Source organism: Canis lupus, chromosome 4 (genome assembly GCF_048164855.1).
Source record: "Canis lupus baileyi chromosome 4, mCanLup2.hap1, whole genome shotgun sequence".
Classification (NCBI taxonomy): Eukaryota; Metazoa; Chordata; class Mammalia; order Carnivora; family Canidae; genus Canis; species Canis lupus.
The window spans coordinates 21064046-21086732 of NC_132841.1; the positions used below are offsets into that span (position 1 = coordinate 21064046).

General features: G+C 44.5%; 1 protein-coding gene across 1 annotated transcript in view; it reads left to right on the forward strand.

Moving 5' to 3' along the window:
- The first annotated feature begins 630 nt into the window (after window positions 1-630).
- The window catches only part of HKDC1 (hexokinase domain containing 1), a 41209-nt gene continuing 19152 nt past the window's right edge, over window positions 631-22687 (forward strand). The window contains exons 1-7 of the mRNA XM_072822856.1: window positions 631-1110; window positions 6216-6378; window positions 11581-11729; window positions 11842-11961; window positions 16809-16904; window positions 17983-18082; window positions 20221-20404. Coding sequence (XP_072678957.1) covers window positions 1048-1110; window positions 6216-6378; window positions 11581-11729; window positions 11842-11961; window positions 16809-16904; window positions 17983-18082; window positions 20221-20404 — 875 coding nt within the window. The 5' untranslated portion in view covers window positions 631-1047. The remainder of the gene's footprint in view (window positions 1111-6215; window positions 6379-11580; window positions 11730-11841; window positions 11962-16808; window positions 16905-17982; window positions 18083-20220; window positions 20405-22687) is intronic.

Consider the following 22687-nt stretch of genomic DNA (forward strand, 5'->3'; position numbering starts at 1 on the left):
GGCTTTGTGATTTTGAGTAAGTCACTTACCCTTTTAGGGCCTCAGTTTCCCCATCTATGAAATGGGAACCATAAGTGCTCCATCCTTGCTAGCTACTCTTGTTAACATCATTGTTGTTATTGATTTTGTTAGCTGACCAATGACTGTGGGAAGAGTCCAAGGTCCACTGTACTCACATATCAGCCCTTTTCTGGGTCCTCACATCAGGTATGATGAGTGAGATGAGTGAATAAACCACATATCTTTGTGATATGAGACATTTCCTGTCTGTGACTTCAGACTTTAGTTTTTCTCTACAGTGGCAGCTTTCTGGTGAGCACCCGTGACTTCAATTCATCTTCTCTCATGGATATTTTTTCCTGGGTCACCACCTGTACAGTCAAGGTTTGCTGGCTTATCATTGTGAATAGATAAATTTTTATCAGTTCTTTTTCATTACCACAGGCTATTAAGCAAGAGATCTGCTCTGTCACAAAGGGAGGGATTTGCCCCAACATTCTTGAAGTCTCCCTGAGCAGGGCAGTGTTTAGTCTTAATTAAGACAGTGCTGCAGAGGGGCAGGGAGTCAGGAGTTATATCCCTGGGCTGAGAAGAAAAGGACTCAAGAGAAAAGGCTGAGACCAGGCACTTGCAGAGCAGCTCAGCTGGTTGAAAGTTGGCTTTGTTTAACGCCCAACTTCTCAGAAGATTTTCCTCGGCTGAGTGGGCTTGGTGGAGCACTGGCTTGAGAGTGTTGCTTAGCAACGAGATTTTGTGGCACTCAATTTTCAGAGTCAAGCAACCTATCCCCTGCCACCCCTCCACCAGCCCTCAGCTACCATCCCAAGCCTCCTATTAGACAATTAAGTGTATGCTGGAGGGAGGGACCGGAGAGAGTGGGCAAAGTTTAATCATTGAACCCTAAGCAGCCTGGAAGTATTTAATCTGTAGCACCTAGTTCCCGGAGGCCTCCAGCCTGAACTGGAAGTGGGCAGCTCTCCAGAGACGAGGGAGTAAACACTGCACGGAAATCTCTGCCCATCTCCAGAGAAGCCAGACTTGGAAAAAATGTTTGCAATACACTTGATGGCATTTTACTTCAGCAAACTGAAGGAGGATCAGATCAAGAAGGTAAGGACTCACAGAGCTGAGAGAGCACCGATTCATTCTTCACTGGTAGAACTAACTGATACTGTGCTTACATCCAAAAGGATTTAAGAAAGCTTATGAGAAAAGACACAGGGAGCACAGGACCAGTAAAGGGCTCATGCAGTGGGGAGAGGAAGTGAGTCTCCCCCCCGGCTCAACATTACATATTGTCCTGAGCCTTGCATTTCACTTGGCACTATCCTGGTAGATAGGGGATGGGAGGGGATGAGGAGAAAGTCTTCAGAAAGGTGGAAGATGATTGTGTTTGATATAAGGGGAGTTTTTGGGGGAAAGGCTACAAAGGAGGGGAGAGAAATTTTGAGAACTTTTAAAGTAATTCACATGATTCTTCATATGCTTGAAAGAATTTAGCATGGGAACTAAGAGTGTGGGTTTTAATGTACAATAATTGAAATATTTATTATTGGCACATGCTGTTTGCCGATGATAGGCTGTTAATGGCGTGCATTATTTTGTCACTTTGCTCAAGAAACGTCTCCACAAAATTTGTTCCAAGGTAGGCCACTTAACAGTTGCCACGGCTCAATTGGAGCCCATCAGCATTGTCCCTTGGCAGCCTGGAGTGAGCTCAGCCTGCCATGCTAGCCACTCCAGCTGCCAGTGGCAGGGCTCTGGGCACTAGTGTCTTTCTTTTTTTTCTTTTTTTAGTGTCTTTCAATTAACAGATAATAGAAGTCATCTCAGCAAGCCGACTTAGCCAAGGTTACCCAAGTATTTCAGGTGGAGTGAGGATTAAACCCACGTCTCTGACTTCCCTAGCATTCTTTCCATTGTGCCATGATGCCTCCTGGCTTTAGAGAGAAAAAGCATGGCCCCTTAACAGCCCTCTTGTGCTTGGTGGGGTAAGCCTTCACTAAATTCTATTCATCAAAGATTTGGGTTAGAAGTTATAGCAAATCTTAAAATATGGCAAATCAATCTGATTGAAGCTGTCTTAAATTTCATATAGTGATTCGATTCATGGAGTCCTCTACCGGCTTCTTAAGGAGGTAGAAAAATCCTACACCGCACTGCTGAAGGATTCACTTTCCATTATTACTTGCTTAGTAAAGAGGAAACCTGCGGTGGTGTCTCTCTAAACCTCCAGGGGGCAATCTTTGGAAACTTTACCTTTGGTTCTGTGAATTAGTTTCATGTTCTTGGGCCCCTTGGTGGTGATTAACCTTTTTTTACATTCTAGAATCAGGGAGATGTGTTTGTCTACCAGCTCAGGTACAGGCTTAGGAGGGAGGTTATGCTGCCTCCACTGATTTGTTCCAGGTCCTCTGGGAGGATGGTCAGCCTTTGTCAAGGCCTGAAGTTGGCCCTCCCCTCTCTCCTTCAAGAAAGCTGAAGAGTAAGCTGAGTCAGGATAGTCAGGAGCACTGGTAGCCACTTCAAGCAACAGGTGCCTGAGATAGGATGGGCATCTGGTTTATGGGTTGCTGGATGAATCATGGGTTCTGAGAACACAGGTCCATGTACTCTTCCATGTGGTGAAAACACACCTGGTCAAAAGGCACAGGCCCTTTCTCCAGGGTCAGGTAGCTGTCCCCTCCTTAGTTTCTGTACTTCCTGCCTCCAGGGTTGTCAAGACCCTGGGCTATACTTTGCTTGTAAGGGTTACTATTCAGACCCTGGACCAATGTTTTAAAATCTCCCTATACCAACATTAAAACAAAGACAAAACAAAGAAGGAAGGAAGGAAGGAGGGAGGGAGGAAAGGAAAAGAAAGGAGAAGCCACTCTGGTAGCTTCTTTTCCAATTCAATATATTGACATTATTTGACCTATTGATAATGTTGGGCTGAGTCTGGTCATTGACCTGCAGATTGTTCACTCATAAGAGAAGGACTGGCTAGGTTTTCAGTGTGTACTTTTTACAGTTGAGTAAGTCAGCATTACAAAAAGGGGAAAATGTTACCTTTAGTCCCACCCCCTCACAAACACTGTCAGATCTGCCCTGGGGAAGCCTTTATAGTATGTTTTTACAATTATAATTCTGAATCTTGTTTCTTTCACTTATTGTTATATTGTAACCACTGATGTACATTTGTCTCATTTCTTCATAATTACCATTCTGACATCTTCTAATATTCAGTCAAGTTGGGTATACTATAATTCAACCTTTTTCCTCTTGTTGGACTTTTGGGTACTTCCCCCACGCCCCAAATTTTTATTTAAATTCTAGTTAGTTAAGCTAACAGTGCAATATTGGTTTCAGGAGTAGAATTCAATGAGTCATCATTTACATACAATACCCAGTGCTCATCATAACTCGGCTACTTTCAAAAACACTTTTTTAAAAAAATGATTTTATTTATTTATTCATGAGAGAGACACACACACAGAGAGAGAGAGAGAGAGAGAGAGAGGCAGAGACATAGGCGGAGGGAGAAACAGGCTCCCTCTAAGGAGCCTGATGCGGGACAATCCCAGACCCTGGGATCACGCCCTAAGCCAAAGGCAGATGCTCAACTGCTGAGCCAACCAGGTGTCACCTCAAAAACACTTTTTAGCAATTAAGATATTGCTTTGAAAAACATAGGAATGTGTTTAATGTTCTCCATCTTTGGGATGATTATAAGGCTAGATTCCCAGAACTGAAATCACTGGGTCAAAGAGGTGAACCCTTTTATGACCCTCAATTCATATAGGACCTTTGGACAGAGCGGTTCATTTCCGGCTGCCACATTCTGTCATTCTACAGGTCTGAGCTTACATCTTTGAATTTGCTCTTCCTATGTTAGATGCGCTGCTCGTAGCCTCTTTTGTTTAGAAGATATCTCGTCTTATGGTTTCAGAATCTTTTCAAAATTGTGCTTGGTTTTCTGCAATTCCAATACACCCTCCCTTAGTGCCTGCAAAGAATGTGCCTGGCTCCCCAGGCCCCAGATCACCTGTTTGGATTTAAAATAGAGCTTTTCGGGAACCCTGGGTGGCGCAGCGGTTTAGCGCCTGCCTTTGGCCCAGGGCACGATCCTGGAGACCCGGGATTGAATCCCACGTCGGGCTCCCGGTGCATGGAGCCTGCTTCTCCCTCTGCCTGTGTCTCTGCCTCTCTCTCTCTCTGTGTGTGTGTGACTATCATAAATAAATAAAAAATTAAAAAAAAAATAAAATAGAGCTTTTCTTTTGCCCTAACCTATGTTTCATTCTTCCCTTCTAGCTACTATACCAGGACCTGTAGGAGGTACAGAGAATAAACAAGAACTGTTGCTAAGTTGATATTCTTTCTGTCATGACTCTAACTTACTGAAACAGCAGGTGCAGGAACCCAAAGTCCTGAATGACTGTTAAACTGCCACTGGCAGATGACCCCAGCAGGACCTCAAAACCATGATGACACTATGGGGATGCTGGAGACGTTCCCTATACTCTGGGGCTGAGCGAAAATGAGCAGTAGGTTTGGGGGCATATTTCAGAGACTTTGGAATGAAAAAGGAGCAAATTTCCTGAGTAGTTCATCCCAGCCTTCCCCAAGCCCTAATTACTTTGGATCACATCCCTTCCATCAGTTTTCTCCATGTCTGTGGCTGTGCCAACCAATTAGTCATAAACAGACACAGTGTGAACAGGAAGCCCTTAATGAAGCATGACCTGGTTCCATCCTATCTCCTCAAATACACTGAAAGCCGAATTGTCCTTTTTTTGTTGTTGTTAATGGCTCTCTGATAGTTTTCTGGCCTCTTGCTGGCTCCTGAGTCCCTGGAACCATGAGTCATTTCATTGGCTTGGGTCTCCGATTGGTCCCAGGTTGCACGGGAGGGATTCCCTGCTCACTAGGCCTGGCTGATGGCTATGATAAAGGTCGTGTGGTCCCATTACTTTGGGTGTAATGTCCCTGTTAGGTTCCTGCATCCTACACAGAACTGTGACACAAAGCCAGGCTGTGAGGTGCGGGGTATGGAGCCTGCATTCTAGTTCCAGTGCACCACTCACCTAGAGCTCTCCCACAGCTGCGCCATGGCTCTGAGCCTTGGGGTCCTCACCTCTCAGTTAGAAGCAAAAAAATTCTGGCCTCACCTGGCTGCCTCAAAGCAATGTCAGGGAGATTAAATGAGATCATGTTTGTGAGAGCACTTTGTAGACGTCAACAGATGTTCTTAGCTTTAGAGAGAAGTGTGGGAGAGTGATTCCTCCAGGAATGTGCTGGGATCAAGTCTCCTTGTGACCAAGATGGGTAGAGAGGTTGCTCAGTATGTATATAAAGCAGAAGCGGCAAACACAGGGCACCTATGCCACCCTCCCCGCTCCTGCCCCATCCATAATCATTCCAATGAGCCCTCGGAATCCAGGCTGCCACTCCCAAAAGATTAGCTTTAGCACAAGGTGGAAGTTGTTCTGCCATTTCTGATAGGACAAACTACCTTCAAGTGGACTGAGCATAGCCATCGTGATTTTTATACCTTCCCTCCATTAGGGTAATGGTCCTTTGCCCCAGCTTCCTGGTTACTTGAGTGCCATTCACCCATTTCCAGCAGCAATTTGAGCTGGCTTTAAAAATTAAATTTCATCTTAATTCAAACAACTTCAGTTAAAAACAGAATGAAAATTTAAAGAACTAGAATTTACAGATTGCAATTGGAACTGAATTTAGCTCTGAGCTTCCTAGCAGCCCATAAACAAAGGGAAACAAGCTTGGATATGTATTGTCATCGCTGGAAAAGAAAGGTTCTATGCTTAGGAATTTAAGGTTCAAGCTAGTCTTTTGCAGTGGAGAGGCAATGGGACCGTGGTACAGGCCCTGAACTGGGAATTAGAAACCCTGAATCCTTTGTAGCTTTTGCCCCTCTATTGTCCCATCAGAAAAATGGGAGAATCTTTTCTTCTTCACAGCTTGCCCTTCAGGGGAATAAATTCCTACCTCCCCTCCCAGCCTTCCATTCCATTCTACCCTTCCAACCTCCCACCTTGTCTCTATCTAGCTTGGTGAGGGGTCAGGCAAGGAACCTTTAGGATTCCACATCATGAAGCTGTCCCCAGGGTCAGAAAAATAGCTTTACGATGAGTGTGGGAATTAACAGCCCTGACTGGAGGATCAGCTTCCCTAGCAGGCAGCTGTGGTCACCCCGGCATCTGTTCCAGGTGGACAGGTTCCTGTATCACATGCGGCTCTCCGATGAGACCCTTTTGGACATCATGGCTCGCTTCCAGGCTGAAATGCAGAAGGGTCTGGGGAAGGACACCAACCCCACAGCCTCTGTGAAGATGCTGCCCACCTTTGTCAGGGCCATTCCAGATGGCTCAGGTGAGTGTGGCTAGGGGTTGCCAGGGACCTGATCCCACTGGTTTCTTCTTGGCTGATGAGTATTTCAAGTTTGCTCCTGTACCCTGGTTTACCTCTTTAGTCCTCTGTGCACATTCCTCCCCAGCTCCCTATGCTTCAGTCTATTCAATACCAGAAGTTTTGAACCAAAGTTCAAATGTACCCTGCTTTTTCTCTGCTCACCTTGGCCCCACACATTTTGTTTATTCACTTGCTGGAGCATCCCAACATTCTTCACCTCCTGAACACCAACTTAGCTTTTCAGTCTCAGGGTAGAGGTTGTCTCCATCCCATGCTGGGTTAGGTGTTTTTTCTATTACCCTGCCATGCCTGAATTTCCCTACTGGCCCAACGCTCCCTAAGGCAGGGTCTGTGTCTTCTTCACCAGAGTGTTCTGAGCACCTAGCATGGTGCCTGATGCATACTAGGACCTGAAATATTTGTTGAATGGATGATGAATGGTATTTCATGCCTAAGTATCTAGATTCTAGGCCCAAGGTAGTAAGAAGGGAAAGACAACATGATGTAGTGGAAGGAAGAGTAAATGATAATTCAAGAAACTTGGGCTCTAGGCCCAGCCCTGATATTTCTCAGTGACCTAAAGCAAAATATTTAGCTTTAGTTTCTGTATCTGCAAAACAAGAGAGTTGGCCTCTGTATTTGCTTTCTATTGTTGCTGTAATAAGATACTACACTTAAGTTACCACTTAGCACCTTAAAGATTTATTTATTTATTCATTCAGAGAGAGCGAAGAGAGAGGCAGAGGGAGAAGCAGGCTCCATCCACGCAGGAAGCCCAACGCGGGACTCAATCCTGGGTCTCCAGGATCACACCCCAGGCTGCAGGTGGCGCCAAACCACTGCGCCACCAGGGCTGCCCCACTTAGCACCTTAAAACCATGCACATTTACTCCCTTACAGCTCTGAAGGTCAGAAGTTTGAAATGTGTCTATAATCAAGGTGTCAGCTGGCCTGCATTCTTCTGGAAGTCTAGGGTAGAATAAAATCTTTTTCCTTGCATTTTCCAGCTTCCAGAGGTCACTTGTATTCCTTGGCTCATCTCCAAACCAACCAGATAGCATCTTTAAATCTCTCTCTGACTCTGACCCTTCTGCTTCCTTCTTTCACATTTAAAGACCTTGTGATTACATTAGGCATACCCAAATAATCCAGGAGAATCTCCTAACCTCAAGGTCAATTGATGAGCAATTTTAATTCCATCTGTAACTTAATTTTCGCTTGCCATGATTCATAGATCCGGGGATTAGGATATGGATATCTTTGGGGAACTATTACTTCGCTGACCACAGCCTAGAGACCTTCAGAAGGAATCCATGAGTTTCCATCCAATGCCTCCATTCTCAGCCTCTGGGCAGAGCCATAGGAGGGACAGGAACTGATGTCTCTACCAGCCACCTTCTGTGGTCAGAGGTGTTAGGAACTCACTGTCTCACATAACCCCATAAGAACACTGAGGTGTTAGGATGCCTGGGTGGCTCAGTGGTTGAGTGTTTGCCTTCAGGTCAGGGCGTGATCTTAGAGTCCCTGGATTGAGTCCCATATCAGGCTCCTGAGGAGCCTGCTTCTCCCTCTGCTTATGTCTCTGCCTCTCTCTGCATCTTTCAGAATAAATAAATAAAATCTTAAAAACAAAAAACAAAAACCCTGACATTTTGCTCAGGTCGGATGAGAGAGCACTGAGGACCAATGTCAGGGTCGAGTGCTCTGGCCAAGCTCCAGGGGGGGCTTTGGGGTCCTTGAAATAGTAGGGGCTGAAGTTTGGGGACCTCTCAGAGACTTTGGATTAGCCAGGTTCTGGGGCCCTCTGAGCCAATAACTGGGTCAAAGTAGCTTCTGCCATTTAAGAGGTCCTCAGGAACTGTCATGGGGGAAGCCTCTTCCCTCAATGGTGGGTGAGTGACAGGGTAGGCTATGTGCCACCCAGGAGGGACATAAGCTTTTGAGAGAGACAGTCCTGCTTTGAAATCTGCTGAGTTCCAGACGCTGCTCTATGAGAGTGCTGGAGGGACTGTGGTCCTTGATTGGTCATTCAGAGTAAGCACCTGAGTCATGGGTGTGCCCAGGGGGGCACCCGGGCCATAACAACTGACATAACAGTTTCAGGTGTGCAACATGATTTGATATTTGTATATATATCACGAAATGATCACCACAGTGACATTTGGCAACATACATAGCTACAAATTCCTTTTTTCTTCTGAGAATTTTTAAGATCTGTCGTTTTAGCAGTTTTCAAATATGCAATGTGTTATTCTTAACTATTATCACCATGTTGTACGTTACATCCCCATGATGGAAGGTTGTGATAATGATTGCTGTAGAGATCCTGACAGCCCCTCTGTGGCTATTGCCTCTCCTAGGCAGGTCCTCCCTCCCTCAGGGTCCAGTGAGTCCTTTCTCTAGGGTCAAAGTCACAGAAGGGATCATGCCAGGTGGCTTCCAGGAAATCACGTCTTGAGTCACTGGTGAAGCCAGGTGACTACACACTGATAAGGGCCCCTGGCAGCCAGAGGAAAGAATGAATCCATGCTACACTACACTAGGGTTTGCAGATCACCTCTGATCTGAATTGCAGTACAGGAACCTCCTCTTTTATGAAAATCCTCTCATCCATCCTGACTGGCACCAGAGGCATGTTCCCCAAATCTCAACCAGAGCTTGGTACTCCCGTGCTTAAAACCTTTCTGTGACTCCCCCTTACCTTCTGGATAAAGCTCAAGCTCTTTGGGGTGGGGCAGTTTTTAAAACCCTTCCTAGTTTATCCTGAGACTACCTGCTAGTGTCCCGCCTTCCTCCAAAGCAGACCCTGCCGCCCTTCCTATGTGAGCTCTTCCTGGGACCTGCTCTGGCTGGTTGCTTCTCTCTCTCTCTCTCTCTCTCTCTCATTCTTCTGCCCTCAGTTCTCTTCCACCTCTTCTGGGGTGTTGACTCCTGTTTTGATTTAGATACCGCTCCCTGTGCTTCCCTAGCACCTGGCATATTATTTGGCACAGAGTGCATGCTTAGTAAATGTTAGTACAGGGATTGTGTGATCTATCCTTTTTCTTACTCAACAAGATAACATCTATGAAAGCATCTCTTGCTTGGTATGTGATGAATGCTAACAAAAGTTGCACAGTATTAGGTCCCTGGATTCATTCTTTCTTTCTTTCTTTCTTTCTTTCTTTCTTTCTTTCTTTCTTTCTTTCTTTCTTTTCTTTCCTTTCTTTCCTTTTCTTTCCTTTGTTTCCTTTCTTTCTTCTTCTTCTTCTTTTTTTTTTCTGGATTCCCTTTCCGAATAATAAATGGCTCCATCAGGCTTCTTTGGGGGCAGATCTAGGAAGATAAGAATCTTTCCTATCTTTCCAGATAATCTCCATTAAAACAAAACAGCCAGCTGGCTGGGTCTGTAAATGACTAAGCCTGTGCTACTCTGACTGTGGTCCACAGACCTGCAGCCACAGTACCTGGGAACTTGTTTAGAAATACAAAGTCTCTGGGGCGCCTGGCTGGCTGGATTAGAACACCCAACTCTTGATCTTGGGGTCATGAGTTCCAGCCCCATGCTGGGTATAGGGATTACTTAAAAAAAAAACCAACACCCCCAAACACCCAAATCTCAGACCCTGCCTCCACTGAATCACAATCTGCATGTTAAAATTCTTGGGAGATTCACATGCACATTAAAGTTTGCAGAGCACTGCTCAGGCGGGCCTGTGCCTAGCTGTCTGATTGTCAGGAACAGAGAACCCAGGTGAATCAGGTCAAGAAAGGAAGACTGTAGTGTAAGGACAGGGAAAGCAAAAAGGGGATCCCACAGGATCTTGTGGGAATCCGAAGGCAGGCACTGTGGTACGCTCAGGCCATTGGACTGGGGTTCTCTGTGGTTTCAGCCTACACACATGTGAACACCTTGGCTACCCAGCTGCTCTGGGCTGGGGGAGGCTTTCACTTCAGTCTTTACCACAAACTAACAATTCCTCACTGTTTTATTTCACAAGGAATAAATCTGAATGGCTTGCTGGTGCCTTATCTCCATGCAGCTGTATGTTTGGTCACATGGCACAAAACAAGGCCACTTGAGTGACCAGGTTTGCGGTCATGGTTCACTTACATGTGCTTTGGGTGTATATCATGAAGGTGTCCCTACTTTTCAGGCACAGGCAATTCTGCACAAAGTCTTGTGGGTTCATGAGTTTACACACTTGCATTCTTATCCTCTATCTGTGGCTGATGCAGGACACTGGAGGGTCATGGCAGGAATTCTCCCTGGATCCTGAGTTGAAGTCACCCAAGTGGGTTGCTTTGCATTAAGTATGCATCATATCCATCTTTTTATTAATAGCATCTCTCTTGTGCTGGGCTGAGTCTGGCCCAAAATATGAAGATACTTGGTCCTGTAAGGGCCATCATTTGGTCCGTGTCTGTTTTAACCTCCCAGAATATATTCCCTCTGCCCACGAGACTGAGGCTTGTATGGGGACTGGTTTCCCTTTCCTGCACACCTCCCTGCCTCTTCCTCCTGCCCTATCAGGACTTTGACCACACTTGGAGTATCCACTTCCTTGCTCTGGTTGTGGCATGCTGGATGAGGCTCTACCCTCAAGTCCCGTTTCTTTCTTTCTTTCTTTCTTTCTTTCTTTCTTTCTTTCTTTCTTTCTTTCTTTCTTTCTTTCTTTCTTTTTCTTTTTTTTTTAAGATTTTATTTATTTATTCATGAGAGACAGAGAGAGAGACAGAGAGAGAGAGGCAGAGACACAGGCAGAGGGAGAAGCAGGCTCCATGCAGGGAGCCCGACGTGGGACTCGATCCTGGGTCTCCAGGATCACACCCTGGACTGAAGGCAGCGCTAAGCCGCTGAGCCATCCAGGCTGCCCTCAAGTCCCATTTCTAATACTGCCTGCCTGAGGTGGGTATATATTTGCCTTCTTCACGTTTATGCCCTACAGCATGGACCAGTGAGCAGGGCCCAGACTGCAGAGCCAGGCAGATTTGGGTCACACCCCAGCTTTGCCCCTTGCTGGGAGGGCTCACTTCTAAAATCTCAGCAAGTGGGTAAAATGACACCTAACCCATGGGGTGCTTGTGAGACTTAGTGGCATTATTACATGTCCAACTTCTAAGGCTGAGCTTGCCATATAACAGACCTTCAATAAATGATAACTTTTGCTTGTTTTTTTATAGAAAATGGGGAATTTCTTTCTCTGGATCTTGGAGGGTCCAAGTTTCGTGTCTTAAAGGTCCAAGTCTCTGAAGAGGGGAAAAGAAACGTCCAGATGGAGAGTCAGTTCTACCCAACACCCAATGAAATTATCCGAGGGAATGGCTCAGAGGTATTGGGGCAGGGGCTCTATGAAGCAGCGGGGGGGTGAGGGGTGGGCTTGGAATCAAGTTTATAAGTGACCATGCCTTAGCCCAGTGTCCTGTGCTTTTTCTTCTGTGTAGCTGTTTGACTACATAGCTGACTGTCTGGCAGATTTCATGAAGACGAGAGGGTTGAAGCATAAGAAATTTCCCCTCGGCCTAACCTTTTCTTTTCCATGCAGACAAACTAAATTGGAAGAGGTAAGGTTCATGCCAGGGAGGGAAGAAGCTGTGCAGGATTTGGGGTTTGGGGCTGGAGAATGTGGGCATGTTCAGGAGTCAGGCTGGAAACAGGAGTGGACTTTTTTTTCTTTTTGAACAGTGAGGTGGAAATGTGAGACAAAGAACTTGTAAATGCAGCAGCCTTGATTTTGCACATGACATGGGCACAGCACAGGCAACAAATTTTACTTTTAGTTCTCAGGCTTGGTTGCGTGAGAATCCCCTGGAGGGCTTGTTAGACACAGATTGCTGGGCCCCACCCTGGAGTTTCTTAATCATTGCAGCCTTATATTTGCATTTCTAACAGCTTCCCAGGTGACGGATGTGGATGCTGGTGGTCTGGGGACCACATCTAGTGCCATTGGCCACTGACGAAACTGACTAGAATAAGAACAGGAAGGCTCAGGGAGTCTCACCTCTCTAGTGAGCCTTTAGAAGGAGGATGCAGGTAGGGTCACTGGAGTGACAATGATGTTGAGCAGACACCGTATCTGGGATGTACAATCTCAGCTGTGCCACTATCCAGCTGGGGTCCATCTCTGTGTGCCTCATATGTTCAACTGATAAACAGGGAGAAGTCAAGCTGAATCTTCTGTAAATCTGTGAGAATAAATAAGGGGCCATAGAAAAGGACAATGAGCTTTCTGGGGTTAGAGGGACACGGTCTGGAGTCAGGTATCCCCAGTCTCCAGCTGTCTGGGGTGATGGCCCATGATCTCCTCCTATACATGCTGTCATGACACGCAGCTGACAAGTCAATTCATGGAGCACCTTGACATTATGGACTGCCCTGGCATATGTTTGCTATTGCTGGGATGAGCCACTTCTCAGTGGGGAAGAGTGGACAAGGAATGGGTTCTCATGTCCCACAGACTTGTCTTTGAATCATGGCTCAGAACAAGCTGTGTTCCCCTGCATAAGTTACTTAACTTATTGAGCTACTTGTTTTCCCATCTGCAAAACAGCGACTACAAAAGCTACTTGCTGGGCTGAGGGGAAACTTAGACCAGACCTCTGCCATGTGCCCCAAATTGTGCCTGGGCACAGTTGCAGGGTCACCACAATGATTGTCCCTATGTCACTGGTCTCTTGGTGCTTTTGTATCTTGTCCCCTGACTTAACAGATGTTTCTGAAGGGCAGGCACTGTTTTATATTCTTCTTCTCCAATTACAGGGTCTATAGCATGATGTCTTGTATTTTATAGGTGATTATTAACTATCAGATAATTAAAAAGTACAATCAATCATTTACTTGATTCCATTGAGGGAGAACTTGCTATGATCTCTCTAGACAGGGGATAGGCTGAGGTTCACATTTTTATTATTTTATAAAAAAAAAGATTAGAAAAAATTGATATGAAGAAGTTTTCAGAAAATGTTAGAAGAGGCCAAGTGGAGTTGAGCTATGAGGTGTCATCATCTTTGCTGGCTGGAGGAGCAGAGGTCATAGAATCTGTAAAGATAGTAGGAGGAGCAGTTGTGGGGAATCAGGCCCCAAAATCAAGATCTGATTCACCAAGTAATTAAACACCTCTTATCTGAGCTCAGAAATGGAAACCTCAGGAAGAAGGAAGAGACTTCTCAAGCTCTGTTGGAGTTCATTTGAATTTGAGAAACAAACTTGCATATTTTCTTGACAACTACGGGGTGAATGCATTTTGTTTATCTAGGATTTTGGCATTTTTCTAAGCCAAATCCCTACCAGCATCTTTATGTAATAATAATAATAATAATAATAATAATAATAATAATAACAATGACGACAGTACCGTACCTCAGATTTTGGCAGTGTATCTTGCACTGTGCTGATAATACACTCTTTATGTGTATTATCCCATTAAAATCCCCAAGCAATCATATGAAGTAGACATGATTATTTACACTTCATATTTGAGAAAAACTGCAGCTCAAAGATATTAAGGGACTTGTCCAAGGCCACACAGACACATCCAAGAGTGGCTCAGCCCAAGTTCATAAGGTCCCACCTGCACTGCCTTTCCAGAAAGATATAGCTCTAGAACTTTGTTTAAAATACCAGCAAGTTCCTGGAAACGTTTTGACCCATTTTGTGCCATTTTCCAATAAGGATTTGCAGGGAAACATTTAAACTAGGGAAGAGTGCTTGATTACATCGAGGAAGGAGAAAATGCTTTTTCTCATCAAAGTCTAGTGGAATTACTTGTATTTGTTTTTTAAGATTTTATTTATTTATTAATGAGACACACACACACACACACACACACACACACACACACAGAGAGAGAGAGAGAGAGAGGCAGAGACACAGGCAGAGGGAGAAGCAGGCTCCATGCAGGGAGCCTGACATGGGACTTGATCCCAGGTCTTCAGGATCAGGCCCTGGGCTGAAGGCGGCGCTAAACCGCTGAGCAACCGCCCCCCTCCGCCCCGCCCCTTCCCTGGGCCGCCTGGAATAACTAGGATTTTATAAATTTCCCCCCCAAACTGCCTTTCAGTGGAGTCTAAAGTTAAGTAGGAAACCCTCAGCTACAGGAAGCGCACTAGTAATAAGGACTAAGTGTGGGCATAGCTGTTTGATTATGGCTCTGCTGCAGACTTAGGTTTGTGACACAAAATCCGGGCTCTTGGAGAAGGTGGAGGCTGAGACGTCATCTGAGCTCAGGAGATGGCAGAAAGGGGAGGCCTTCCTGAGGAGGGGTGGCTCAGGAGGCTTCTTTGTGAAACTAAAAAATGATTAAAGAAAATAAGAGCCTGGGCATTAAGAGGGGAGGTTACTTTACAATAGTTTTGTTTCGCTGTTGTCGTTTATTTTTATTTTTTAATTTTTAAAAAAGATTTTATTTACTTATTTTAGATGGGGGGAGAAAGAGAGAGAGCATGAGCAGGGGGAGGGAGAAGCAGATTCCCTGCTGAGCAGGAAGCCTGATTTGGGGCTCAATCCCAGGACCTGGAGATCATGACCTAAGCTCAATGACTAAGCCACGCAGGCGCCCCTGTTTCCTTGCTTTTAAATGAGGGAACAGAAAAGTTTTAGCCAAAGAGAAATATCTTTGCTTATGTGTGTGTTTCTGGTGGTAAAATAGTAAAACTTCTCAATATAGAAAAGAAAAAAAGGGGCGCCTGGGTGGCTCAGATGGTTAAGCGTCTGCCTTCAGCTTGGGTCAAGATCTCAGGGTCCTGGGATCCAGCCCCATGTCACCCTCTCTACTCAGTGGGGAGCCTGCCTCTCCCTTTCCCTCTGCTGCTCTTCCTGCTTATGCTCTCTGTCAAATAAATAAATAAAATCTTTTTTAAAAAGAGAGAGAGAGAGAGGAGAGTAGGATTGAAAAGTTTAAAGAAAACAGAGACACCCCTAATCTCAACCTTTAGAGATACCCACTACTTGAATTGTTGGTTTTCTTTTCTTTTCTTTTCTTTTCTTTTCTTTTCTTTTCTTTTCTTTTCTTTTCTTTTAAGATTTTATTTATTTATTCATGAGAAACACAGAGAGAGAGAGAGAGAGAGAGAGAGAGAGAGAGGCAGAGACATAGACAGAGGGAGGAGAAGCAGGCTCCATGCGGAAAGCCTGATGTGAGATTCAATTCCGGGACTCCAGGATCACGCCCTGAGCCAAAGGCAGACGCTCAACCACTGAGCCACCCAGGCGTCCCTGTTGGTTTCCTTCTAGTCATGTCTATATTAAATAAATGATGTCATGTTGTATGCATAGTTTTAAAAAATATAATTGCATGTAGTCTTAAATCTTCCACTTAACTATATATCACAAGCATTTATTCTCCATTCCCCCCATACACTCTGCCCCCAGTAGGTCGCACATTGTCTGTACCAGCCTTTTTGGGGGATGCCACCCTACAGTCTCTTACTCCTCTTTCCCATGAAGCAGGGATGTCCTCATGACCCATGAAGACAGAAATTAGGGAGATCTGGCACTAGGCGGCGCTGTGGTGCAGGGAAAGAACCCTAGTCACTGGTCAAGAGTCAGACCATTGCTTTCCAGATGGACTCTGTCCTTCACTCGTTGTGAGATCTAGAACAGTTTCCTTCCTCTGTAAATCTCAGAGGATTGGGAGGGTGTGGTTGGGGAGTTTGAGAATTTGAACTCAGCTACTTTTGACTGTGTGGCCTTGGACAAATCTCTTAATTCCAAAATTCTCTTCCATTCTGAAACAATCTATGATTATTTGCTATTTTACAAAACTCTTGGGAAACACAAAGTTTTTAAAAAACATTTTAAAAAAATATTTTATTTTTAAGTAATCGCTACACCCAGTGTTGGGCTCGAACTCATGACCCCCAGATCGAGAGTCACACGCTCTACTGACTGAGCCAGCCAGGTGTCCCAGGAAACACCAATTTTATGCAAATAGAGAACCATTTTTCTAAGTTGAAATTAAGTTCCCAAGGGAGTCCTGCCAGGTAACACCACGTTAGTTCTGTTTTGTGGACCTGGCAATTCATACATTCTGCACACATAATGTGTATCTACCACAGGCCAGGTATTTCCATCAGAGCATTTCCTGTGACAGAGGCAGGGAAATGAGGTTTCTTTCTTTCACAGATGAGTAAACTGAGGCTCGAGATTAAGTGACTTGACTAATGTCTTGTGAGGCCAAGTCTTCAACAATTGTTCTTTCTGCCACTATATATACTGTTTCAAACTGCTCAGATGAAATAAAGATGTTTATATGGTTAGAAAAAGCCTCTGAAGGAATGTTGAAAGAAATGGGGGTGACTCAGCTTCAAGAAGAGAAGCCCATGGGGATATACTTTACGCATGAATTTTCTGCCACTCATTTTCAGAACTGAGGGCCTTCTTCACTTTAACTGGCTCTGAAATCTTCCCCCAGGGTATTCTGCTTTCATGGACCAAGAAGTTTAAGGCACGGGGAGTTCAAGACACAGATGTAGTGAGTTGTCTGACCAAAGCCGTGAAAAAACACAAGGTGAGGGATTCGCCTCAGTGTGGGAGCTCCCCTAGTCCTAGCCCCTTTCTCTCAACGTGGGGTCTCCTACTGTGCCTGCCCTGGAAGGAGAATCAGAGAGGGAATTGATCTTGGGGAAGGTCTCACTGTAATATAAATGTGACCAATTGTGACCAATCTGGATAAACCCATTGGTGAGCCTTGGTTATGTGGAACTTGTTCTAGTTGCTGTTAAAGTATGGTCCCCTGCTTCCCTGGGCTCTCCCCAGCTGCCACAGCCCCCCTCAGAGGGGCTTGGTTAGACCCCACGCATCTATAATGCTCTCATTGCCTCTCCCCTCTGAGCTTAAAAGATCACTTTCTTTATAACCTGACTGTCTCTCCTATTTTCCACTCTAATATTCATGGATTATCGCTATTCATTGAATACATTTTATAATAATCTATACTGAAAAACCAAAACTTGCTCCTTACTGGCTGAAAAGTACACAACTAAACCCAAACTATTTGTTATCCTGACAGCAAGAGGAATATTTTGAGGGATACCCTTCTAGTCTTTTTTCTCTTTAAAGATGCAATCATAATCTTTTATATCCTGTGTTTTTCTTTTATTGTTTCATTTTATTTTAGAATGCTCCCCCAAACCTTGGGGAACCATATTACCTTGGGGTAATAATCCGAGTTGACTTGTCAACTTGAGAAATCCCTGGTGCTGTCCATGGAGAGGACTTGGCTGAGGCTGGTTAAACTGTCCCCATGGGCAAGGGAGGACTTTGCTCCCAGGATAAGCATCCTTTCCTTAGGGGTGTCTCAAATAAAAACTGGATTCCTGGTAGTCTGTCCCTCATATTTCCATTGCACAGAGGCCTCCACCCATAAGGCAGGAGCATGAGTTCCACTCTTCAGTTCCCAACTGCCTTTTCTCTCTTCTAGATGCCTGAACTTGCCAGAGGCCCTGTCTCTTTCAGGCAGGCCTGGCAGGCAGGATCTAGTGATTGTCTCATCATCTTCACTGCTTTTGCTTCCTCTGTGGGGAAGGATAAAGGGATGATGCCCCCTTCCTGCCCACTGATGCCTTCTGAGGTTTGTGTTCCAACAGGACATAGACGTGGACATCCTGACCTTGGTCAATGACACTGTGGGAACCATGATGACCTGCGCCTATGATGATCCCTACTGTGAAGTTGGTGTCATCATTGGTAATTCAGTTTCACTTGATTTTCTAGGTTGGGAAAAGGGGCTAGTCTGCGGCTTAGTTTTACTAACTGAGTAAATTCTGTGAGAGGGTATTGGCACTTTCTGTTTATGAGAAGTAACATAGGGACATGGAAAATTAATACATTCATTTGACAAACATTTACTGCATGCCTCTTGTGTGCTGGGCCTTTGCTCTGCATTGGGTTTTCAGTGGAGTCAATACCTAGAGGTTCCTGTATTCATGCAGCTTTTGGTGGGTAGGTGGATGAAAGGCCTGGAAGGTCCAAATGAGTAATCTTAACTCTAGGTCATGGTTGGTGTGATGGCAAGAGTGAAGCAGGGTGATGTGACTGAGAGTGAGAGTGGTGGGGTGGTGGCGGCAGGTCTCTGATGGTGACATCTGAGCAGAGATCTAAGGGAGGAGGAGGAGGGAGCAAAAGGGAGATGGAGAGGAAGAAAAGCCCTGGCAAAGCAAAGAGGGGACCTATGGCCTCTAAGGTGGGATTGAGTCTGGGATGCTTGAGGAGCCCTAAGAATCTGAACGGTGGCTGAGCCAAAGTGAGCTATTCAGGTTAGAGGATTGGACTATTCAGGTCAGAGAGGATGGACAGGACTGGGCAGATTGTGTAGGACACAGGACACAGTCATTGTAAGGTCTTTGGCTTTTATCCCGAGGGGAGGCAGGCAGGAAGGCCTTTGAGGAATTTGGGTGGGGGATGGATAAATGGGGTGTGCATTTTTAAGCAGCTCATTTTGGCGGCTGTGTCAGACAAAGAGAATTGATTACTGGGGCCAAGAATAGAAGCAAGGTGACCAGCCAAGAGGCCATTGCCCTGTGCAGGAAGGACATGGTGGGAGCCTAGATCAGGGATGTTGCTGCACAGGGGCAGTGTCTGGTAGATGGTTCTTAACACCTGAGCTGGGAGGGGGGTTGGCCAGAGGTGTCCTGAGAAGGCAGTGTGGGGGACGATAAAGCCTAGTGGGTTGGATTTGTTGGTTGTTCTTGAATAGATCCTACCACCTTCCCATTTCCTTCCCCCTATTGGGGAGAGCTTTCCGAATTGCCTTTTTTTGTAATTTCCAATGCTTCTCCTCAGCTGGACTCTCCCAAAGGGCAGGATCTTTACACCTGAGGGGTTTGATCTGCCTCCCCATTTCTGGAGCTCCACGGCTCAGAATGGGATAGGTGCTTGCCAGTCATGGTTTCTAGCCACTCACTGTCCACTGTGTCTCAGCAGCTGTGTCTGGTAAACTACAGATTGGCTGCCACACCTAAATTGTGTCCATACTTTTCTCAGAAAAGCTTTTTCCAGGTATTGCATTATATTCTGCTTCTCTTATTTTTTATTTCTCGTGTTGACTTTAAAGTCTTCAGACCAGAGTGTTAGACAGGGGAAGATACTTTACAAAAATAATTTTTAAGCAGCTTTGAGCCATAAAAACCCTGTTATTTAAGGTGTACAATCCAATGATTTTTAGTAAATGTAGAGTTTCCTAACCATAACCACAATCCAATGGTAGAACATTTCCATCATCCTGGTAGATCCCAAACATACTGTGCCCTTTTATAGCCACTCCCCTAATATTCTAGTGTTTGAGGCATTTCCTTGGGGTGATTATTTGTTTGAATAATGGAATGTTTCTTATGTGATAGCTAATCATTGTCAAAGATAAGGATGTAGCTTATGCTAGGAACAATTTGTGGCAGGCCATGAATAAAGAATATTTTTAGTATCAAGTAGAGAAGAGGCTAAGTTGCTTAGGGAAAGGATTAAAAAAATATTGTGGGTTGGTAATTTTTTTTTTTTTTAAATTTACAAGATTAGGTTAACTCATCCTCTTTGTAAATGTGCTTTGTCAGCTTTCATGCATATTCATGAGGGACTTCTTCACAATCGACCTCATTCATGACAGCAAACCATTAACATCTGAGAAGTGTAGACTGACATGTCAGCTTTATTCCTCATGAACTCCCAGGCTTGCCAAAGCTGCTTCCCTCAGTGAGAACCAGGCCCGGGAAGTGGATCAAAAGCACTTTGTGGTACATTCAGAAGACTCTCAGGCAGTTAAGAGTTCTCTCTGTCTTTGCCCAGCTGGGAGCCTTTCCGTCTGTGCCTATTTGCTCTGATCCCCTGTTCAGGTACTGGCACGAATGCGTGTTACATGGAGGACATGAGCAACATTGACCTGGTGGAAGGTGACGAGGGGAGAATGTGCATCAACACGGAGTGGGGGGCCTTCGGAGATGATGGGACTCTGGAAGATATCCGTACCGAGTTCGACCGGGAGTTAGACCTCGGCTCTCTCAACCCTGGGAAGCAACTGTGAGTCCCCTTGTGCTGTAACCTGGGCATCGACATCAGTAAATACCCAGTCACTCAGGTACACTTTGAACCTGGGAGACTTTCTAGTTGTGATTAGTTACCCATCACAAGGAATTTCTGAGGACCCCAGCAAAAGTGAAGGCAAGAACATGGAGTGATCTCCTCTAAGTCATAACCCTAACTATTCCAGTTCAGTCCATATTTCTGGAACATGTCCAGAGGTAGGGGACATACAGCTGTGAACCAGGTGGCTCTGGTCCTGCCCTCTTGGTGCATTCGGACGAGTGACCATAGAACTAAACCAGTGCAGCCCAAGGGAGCAGGACTCAGGCAAGTCCCTCATTTGTGTTTCCAGTGCTCCCCTGACACCCTGCTTTCTTGGAGGTCTAATCACAACACCTGGGGCCATGCCTTCCCAGCTTAGGTTTTAGGGAGTCTTTCTTGGCTCTCATTCCACATTCACACTCATTCCACAATAGAGTAACTGTTGAGAGTGCCTCAGCTCTGCCTACATGCTGAGCTCCCAGAGCACAAGTTTAGATTTTTTCTTTCCTTTCTGTGCATAGTATCTTACACATTTTTGCAGCTCATTAAGTGTTTGTTGAATGAAAAGGCATTTAAAAAAATTAAATAATTTCAGGCTTACAGAAAAGTTACAAAAATGGCATAAATTCCCCCTTCACCCAGATTCCCTAAATCAGATTACTAATACTCTCTCTCTGTTTTTGTGTGTGTGTGTGTGTGTGTGTGTGTATATATATATATGCACATATACACAAAATATCTGAATGAAGTAACTTTTCTGAATCATTTGAGACTGCAATTGCAATTATAATATCCTTTCACTCCCAAATACTTCAAAGTGTATTATCTGCAATCAAGAGAGTATATTCTATTACAAAACCAAGGGATAATTATCAAAATTAGGAAATTAACACTTAATCAGTTCCAATATTTAATTTACAGACCTTATTCAAGATTCATTAGCTGCCCCATTAATGTCCTTTATAAAAAGAGAAAAAAGAATAGTCCTGGTCTAGGTTCCAGTTCAGGATCAAACATTATATTTTGTGGCCTTTCTCTTTAGCCTCTTTTAACCTGGATATCCTCTGAAATATCTGTTTGTTTTTCATGAGCTTGAAGATACAAGCCATTTATTTCACAGAATGTCCCATCAATTGTCTGATGTTTCCTCATGATTAGATTCTGGTGTGCACCACAGAAGGGATGTGTGTCCTTTTCGGTGCATCATATATGGAAGCACTCAATGTTTGTTCCATTCCTTGTGATGCTATCTCAGATCTCTTGGCTAAGGGGCTGTACAACAGGCTTCTCTCCCAGAAGGTCGTTATTACTCTTTCTATAATGAATACGTATCTGGTAAAGAGATACTTTGAGACTAGGTAAATATCCCCTTTCTCATTAAACTTTCACTCTATTTTTAGCATCCATTGATGAAATTCTAAATCTATCATGTTTATTAGTTTTGTAATTCTATAAATCTCAGCTTTTCTATCTCCTCCATTTATCTCTTTATCCTAATATGAACTCATGAATTCTTTCTGTTATTTAATGGGTATCATTTCTTCCTATCGTTATTTATTTTGATGCTCAAATATTTTCACATTTGGCCAATAGAAGCCCCTTTGAGCTGGTCCCTGTGTCCTTTCGATGTGTTCCAATCACTCTTTAGTACTTCCTTATTTTCTGGCACACTAAGATGTTTCAGGCTCATCATGCATTTTTCTAGTCCTGGCCATTTTTCCAAGAAACTCTGGTGAGTAAATATTTAAAATACCTCCTAGAAACCATTCAAACATTAGCACTGCATACCCGGAAAGCAAATTTCTGCTTTGGATATACCTGCTCGCCAGGCACACACCCTTTTCACTGGTGACACAGAGCAGTCATGGCCCAAGAAAGACCATTTTTTTGGACTTTTTCACCCTCATTCTCTCCATTTCACTTAAAAAATGAATTCCATTCCTCCAAATCCAACCTGGATTTCTTTTGGCTGTCTTCTGTTTCTGCAGCGTTCTACGACATTTTATAATGGAACAGATAAAGCTAATTAGAAAACAGGCTATCCTTGATTTTGTGCCTTATTATGTTTGGAGAATAAAAATCATATTTACTTATTTACCTGGGAAACAATTAGTAGGTGCTTGTCAGATGCAGATTACAAGTCAAGGTGTAGGTAGCCTGGTGGGATATTTCATTTACACTATTATCGAACCTCTCTGGGACTATCCAAGCCCATCGCCCAGACACAGCATCCTTCTC